General features: G+C 37.6%; 1 protein-coding gene across 1 annotated transcript; it reads left to right on the top strand.

Moving 5' to 3' along the window:
• The first annotated feature begins 889 nt into the window (after window positions 1-889).
• On the top strand, window positions 890-5,973 carry LOC104812160 (eukaryotic peptide chain release factor GTP-binding subunit ERF3A-like). The gene is made up of 19 exons (XM_010539180.2): window positions 890-908; window positions 1,230-1,271; window positions 1,356-1,430; window positions 1,575-1,628; window positions 1,733-1,789; window positions 1,898-1,987; window positions 2,266-2,377; window positions 2,467-2,512; window positions 2,708-2,779; window positions 2,947-3,009; window positions 3,099-3,253; window positions 3,335-3,399; window positions 4,027-4,177; window positions 4,297-4,402; window positions 4,482-4,617; window positions 4,790-4,854; window positions 5,010-5,174; window positions 5,358-5,430; window positions 5,515-5,973. Exons 1-19 carry the CDS (start codon window positions 890-892, stop codon window positions 5,562-5,564), a joined length of 1,596 nt encoding a protein of 531 aa, XP_010537482.1. The 3' UTR covers window positions 5,565-5,973.
• Window positions 5,974-6,419: the final 446 nt, after the last annotated feature.

The raw sequence follows: 6,419 nt of genomic DNA, 5'->3' as shown, positions 1-6,419 counted from the left end.
GCTTAATCACCGTTTTTATACTCTGTCTTGACCATTAGTTGCTGACTACAAAAATATATTAATTTAATTTATTTTGTGTTATTTACCAAAAACAATACAATTGACACAAGAAACTAGCCGTTTTTGTTATTTTGCAAAATATAAATATTTAAACTTGGACATTATATGGGAATAAAATCACCCAAATAAAAAAATAGAAATTTGGTGAAGAAAAATAAAACTTAGAAATTTAATAAGGTCAGTATTATTTTTTTTCTTACATTTTTTTAGATTAAAAAAAATGAAAGACAGTATAAAACCTCCACCTTCGAAAAGATTGTAGTCTTGACTCTTGAGAAGTTGGCATTCGCTCTTCAGCATCCTCTTCTTTAGAAAACCTAGAATCTTCCCCTTCTTCTCAATCTTGCCATGGGTAGGGTTTTCCGAGCTCTCTCTCATTTTCTTTTTGTCCTTACTTTTCGTCGATTCTGCGGTTCCGTTTTTTTGTCGATCGATCGGCATTTCTCTTCCATTTTCTTGTTTGTTTCTTGTTTGCTGTGTCTCGATTTTGCTACCTCTGGATTTGTTGTTTTCGAAGTTAAAATCTTGAAATTGGGATTAGTGTTACATCGGTGATTTTGTGGGAATTAGGAATCGGATAAGGGCTTGTTGCATGATCGTGTTGTTTACGCTTGCGCGTAGGAATTGGTGTAGATTCCGTTCTCAGGCAGCGAGGGTAGGGCATTGATTAGATTCCTTGTTTCTTTAGTTTCTTGTGTGAACTGGTAGAATCTTGGTTATGACAACGCTCGATTTGTGTTGTGGAAGTTAATCCGAAGCTGAAGTAGATTATCAGTAATTTACCTTGACTAGGAACTGGTGTTTTGGGACACTGTAAGGAATCTAGCTGATGGGGTGTGCAAGCTTGGGTAGAACCCCTTTTCCTTTTCCTGAATATGTTTACTTCCATTCGGCCATACCTTGATTCTCACTGTCGTTTCTTTTAACATTAAAACAAAATGAGACTACCATTTTTAAAAATTTTGTTTGGTGATGGTTGCTTCACTTTATTCAATTTCTGATAATAGCAAGTTTATGGCATCATAATATTTGGTTATTGTGACATTAAATGAATAACACTTGAAAATGTGACATAGTGAATGTTCTATTTATGCGTCATAGTCTTTTGAAGCTTCAATTGTTGGGTTTCTTAGCGCATTCATGTCCTCTAATCTGGTGTTAATCTGTAGATCTTGAGGCGGAGATCAGTGCATTACAGCTCGATTCAGCAGGTAATTAAAAGATGATTTAACTGACTATTTCTTTTGCTGTTTTCATTCTGGCTTATGTTTTGTTGTTTATCCTAATGTATGCAGATGATAATAATGGATCTGTGAATCCAGAAAATACGAAGCCAATTGAAGTTGAGAACTTGAGGAGAGTGGAAGAAGGTCAATATTCAATAGTAGCACAAATTCTGTCCTATCTGTTTTGAAGTTTCATTCTATCTGTTGCTGGTGCCGTAGGAGAATCACAAAGCAAACCTATCGACTTAGGGATTACTAGGATTTTATATTCGTTTTGTTGGTGTACAGATTTGCAAGAAGCAGTGAAAGAAGATCTGGCGCCAGTTCCTGATAACCCTAGAGGTTCATTGATAAGCTTATCTTCTCTTCTCTAAAAAGAAATATCTAGTCCGTTCCAGATCAATTCTGCTGACTACATGAATTTCTTTTGTCTCTGTTGGTTTCAGATGTCGGAGATCTTGATAGTGACAATGCGCTGCCAGTTCATCATGCACAGTCAAAAGGTTCCTGGATTATTAGCTATATTATTGTTTTTAATTTTTCTGTTGTCGGCGTTTGTTGTTACTTTGGCAAGTTTCTTTCCCATTCTGATATCTTTGGGTTGTGTCTAGCTAAGGAGAAGGCTGCCCAAGAGGAAGCTGAGGATAAGGCAGAAGCAAACCAAAAGAGACACTTGAATGTTGTGTTCATTGGACATGTTGGTATGTTATATGATGGTCGGTTTGATTGTTTCTCTATAATGTTTTCTTTTTGTGCAAGATAATAGCCTCTTTTATGTTGATTTATAGGGTTTTCTAAGTTTGGCATGTTGAGTTTGGTTAAAAGATAATCGCCTCTTTTATGTTGATTTATAGGGTTTCTGAGATTATGTAACTTGATTTTCAAAGTCCTCGTTATGAGCTTTACTTGTCTGTTGTACTTCAAATTTGTAATTGCCACTTCTGTTTTAGATCCTTACGCAGCCTCTTTTCAATTCCAGATGCAGGAAAATCTACTATTGGAGGGCAAATACTCTTCCTCAGTGGCCAGGTTGATGATCGGACGATTCAAAAGTATGAGAGGGAGGCAAAAGAAAAAAGTAGAGAAAGCTGGTGAGCCATTCTGATTGGTTTGGATTTCATCATTAATATATTGCGTTCATGTTTGGTTTTGTTAACCTAGTTATTGTCTTATGTTCTAGGTATATGGCATATATTATGGATACCAATGAAGAAGAGAGGGTCAAGGTACTCCCCATGTTTTGAGTGAAGTTGCAATGTTAACATCGTTCTTTCTATTTCGCAGAGAATGTCTTTCCTTGATGCTTCTCATGCATGAACTGATTTAGTGGTGTAGTTCACCTGACAACAGGAATCACAGCAGGGTTGGTGGTTAAATTACGTTTTACTGGGTGGTATAATACATTTACTTACACTTGACAGGGGAAAACAGTGGAAGTGGGAAGGGCTTACTTTGAAACTGAGAACACCAGATTTACCATTTTGGATGCACCGGTGAGGCATCGATCTCAATCATTGTTTCTTATTCATTCGTGTTTCATTTTGTAAAACTACCATTTATCAAGGTGGAGGTTGGTGGAATTAGTTTCTACGGTCTAGCGGTGTATGCTTATTGCATGGAGCTGGACACTGTTAGTCTGATTGTCTTTTTTGGATTTTAGGGTCACAAGAGTTATGTCCCAAATATGATTAGCGGAGCATCTCAGGCAGACATTGGTGTGCTGGTTAGTTATTTAATTAATTATATAATTGTGGTTATTTATTGTATCTAACCCTCTTTTAGCAAAGCTGTTAACTCACCCTTCCCGTATAGGTCATTTCGGCACGAAAGGGTGAATTTGAAACAGGTTATGAGAGAGGGGGACAGACACGTGAACATGTCCAACTTGCGAAAACATTGGGCGTGTCTAAACTGATTGTTGTTGTGAACAAGATGGATGAGCCAACTGTGAACTGGTCAAAAGAGAGGTACTTACATTCATCCTCTTTATCACTGCTATTGTCTGCGTTTTTTCCATATCACATGCTTGATTTTTCTATTCTGGATAGGTATGATGAAATTGAACAGAAGATGGTTCCATTTCTCAAATCCTCGGGCTACAACACAAAGAAAGGTACACTTATTAAGTTCTTTTCTAATGCGACTATAAGTTCCTTCGTCCCTAGAAACTTCTTTTTAGACTTTTTTTTTTGTGGAAAAGGCAAGGTAAGCATTAACGGGGATCAGATCTAAGATCTATGCCTATCATATCACGTGATAAAATGGAAGACTGTGTCATGAATAGTATGGCATTATTGCTCAGCGTTGCAACATGTGTCATTAGACTTATGTGAGTTCTGCCAATGGATCTTGTATTAACTTATTTGGGGTTTGGAGATTTTGATCTACTTTAGCGTCTGCTTGTGCTTTTTGACTTCTAATTCATTGGGAAGTTTCTTCACTTTGATCAAAGAGCATTTCTTAGACAAACCTGCCAATAGGACTCCAGTTTGTTTACCTTGATTCCTGCTTCAGATTTTCTCTGTTTTTTCTTAGCTGTATTCTCGTCTTTCTTACTTTTCTCAAGGTTTAATCATCATCCAGTTGATACGCTGTTAGAGTTTTGCAATCTGAAACTTTAGGATTGTTGTTTGTTAAAAGGGTAGTTGACATCCAGTATTACTATTATTAGTAACATAGACTTGTATGCTGAGTCATCTGTATAATAATTCTTAATTTTTTTTTGGTGTGAACTCTGAAGATGTGATCTTCTTGCCTATATCTGGCTTAATGGGCATAAACATGAAAACAAAGATGGGGAAAAGCATTTGTCCTTGGTGGAGCGGCCCCTGCTTGTTTGAAGTCCTTGATTCTATTGAAATTCCTCCACGAGATCCCAATGGTCCATTCAGGTGTATATTTGTTATGCCTTACTTGATGCATTCATTTTGTCCTTGTCAAGTTTGGCATGTGTTAGCTTTAGTTGAGTGCTCTGGCTGTATTAATTTCAGCTGAGATTTATAACTTGTAGGATGCCGATAATTGATAAATTCAAAGACATGGGAACTGTCGTCATGGGAAAAGTAGAATCTGGTAGCGTTCGTGAGGGTGATTCCATGATTGTCATGCCAAACAAGGTCCTTTCTATATACGTTTTGATTGATTTCATAATGTTTGTCGGCTTATTTTCTAAGGAATTCCATCTAACTAATGTAGGAACAAGTCAAAGTTATTGCTATTTACTGTGATGAGGACAAAGTTAGAAGTGCAGGACCTGGTGAGAACTTGAGGGTCCGTCTCTCTGGTGTCGAAGAAGAGGACATCCTTTCTGGTTTCGTTTTATCCAGTACAGGTGGGTAATGAGTATGATGTTTTATGTGCTGCGTCAATTATGGGTTTCTCCATTTCTTCCTAACGACTTATTGCAGTCTATGATGCTTACGATATGCATATGATCATAATGCATTTGTGTCTCTCCTATGTTATCTTTCTTAATTTTACGATATCTTTATTTTCTGTTGCAGCAAGGCCCGTTCCTGCTGTCACAGAGTTTGTTGCCCAACTTCAGATCCTCGAGCTGGTTGACAATGTAAACACTTCCCCGTACTAATTATTTGTTCTTTTCTGCAAAAGAACTTATTCACTTTTCCTTTAGCTTATATTTACAATTTTTGTGAAAAAACTTTTCTTCTCCCTTTCATAGTATATCCACAAGTTAACTTAATTTCTGTGCTGGTCCTGTAGGCTATTTTCACAGCTGGTTACAAGGCTATTTTGCACATCCATTCTGTTGTTGAGGAATGTGAGATAGTTGAACTAATGCAGCAAATCGATCCTAAGACGAGGAAACCCATGAAGAAGAAGGTTCTGTTTGTGAAGAACGGTGCCTTAATTGTGTGCCGTGTACAGGTCTGGTTCCTTCTCTTGGTTTCCTGTCATAAATTCTATATGTGCACTGCCATCTATGCTTTAAACTTCTTTCTCATTAAATATGAAAACTGTGGATTCGTAATAGCTTTTGCTTCTTCTTTTAAGTTTCTGTGTCTTACCTTATTATTCCTGACAGCTGCTATCTGTTTGCTGTGTTTGCAGGTTAACAACACAATCTGCGTTGAAAAATTCTCGGATTTCCCACAACTTGGAAGATTTACTCTACGGACCGAAGGTAAAAATATGCGCATAGATCCATGCTTCAGTGTGGATTCTTCGTCCTATTTGAACGACTGATGAAATTTTGTGGGTAATACAGGGAAAACAGTTGCTGTTGGGAAGGTGACCGATCTCCCAGGAAGCGCTTAAATCTGATTTTTGTGGTGATAGAAGGTAAGGATACGTAGCAGTGTCTTTGACACACAGTCTCAGTAAGCGAAGAAATTGTCTCAGAAGGACAGATTCTCGTGTAATGATTCTTCTGGATTTGGGTTCCTGAACGGCAGGTGACATATTCTCAAGGGCCCGGACACCAGAATTTGAGTTTGTGGTTACAACAGTTTGGAGGTTTGAACTTCATCTCCTTTTAAGAGAGGGGTAGTCAGTCATATTTGGCGGCTTCTATATTCTAAAGGTTAGCAGAGAATATACGATTGAACAGAACAAATGAAAAGGATGAGAATCGAAGTTACTAGCTCTTTCAGATTACAAATACCCTTTTGGTACCATGGGAAATACTTCTCTTCTTTCTCTTGAGTATTTTTTCTTCCGCCCGGTATATGTTGTGAAGGGTGTCAATTTTGGCCTGAAGTTCGAAATCTGCCCAGAAAAATGATCAGTCTCGGGTTTGAACTTGTAGACCTGAACAAATTTGAGTTTTCAGGCTAGGCTCAAATGGTGATTCGGGCTTGGTCGAGTTAAGACTGACTGTGCTTTTATATGGTCAATTGATGAATCGGTAGGTTGAGTGTTTGCGAATGAGAAACTACACACTAGCCTACCGATTCGTCAATTGACCATATAAAAACACAGCCGGGATAAACTCGACCAAATCCGAAATCTTATTTGAACTCGGTCTTAAAGCTCGATTGTTTTCTGCGGAAAAAAAATATAGTGAGATTTTGATTCTGTCTCCGTAATAAAGAAGAGAGAAAATCTTGCAAATCCAAGCTTGAAATTTGGTCATTTTTCGAACAGACTTGGATTAGATATTTCGGAACTCGA

The sequence above is a fragment of the Tarenaya hassleriana genome, unplaced genomic scaffold (genome assembly GCF_000463585.1).
Source record: "Tarenaya hassleriana unplaced genomic scaffold, ASM46358v1 Cleome2, whole genome shotgun sequence".
NCBI lineage: Eukaryota > Viridiplantae > Streptophyta > Magnoliopsida > Brassicales > Cleomaceae > Tarenaya > Tarenaya hassleriana.
Note: the sequence above shows the minus strand (reverse complement) of the source record. Positions and strands in the feature narration are given on the sequence as shown.

Coding starts and splice junctions, on each gene's coding strand:
- LOC104812160 (XM_010539180.2), top strand. Junction 1,790..1,897: donor TCATCATGCACAGTCAAAAG/GTTCCTGGATTA, acceptor GGTTGTGTCTAG/CTAAGGAGAAGGCTGCCCAA. Junction 5,431..5,514: donor ATTTACTCTACGGACCGAAG/GTAAAAATATGC, acceptor TGGGTAATACAG/GGAAAACAGTTGCTGTTGGG.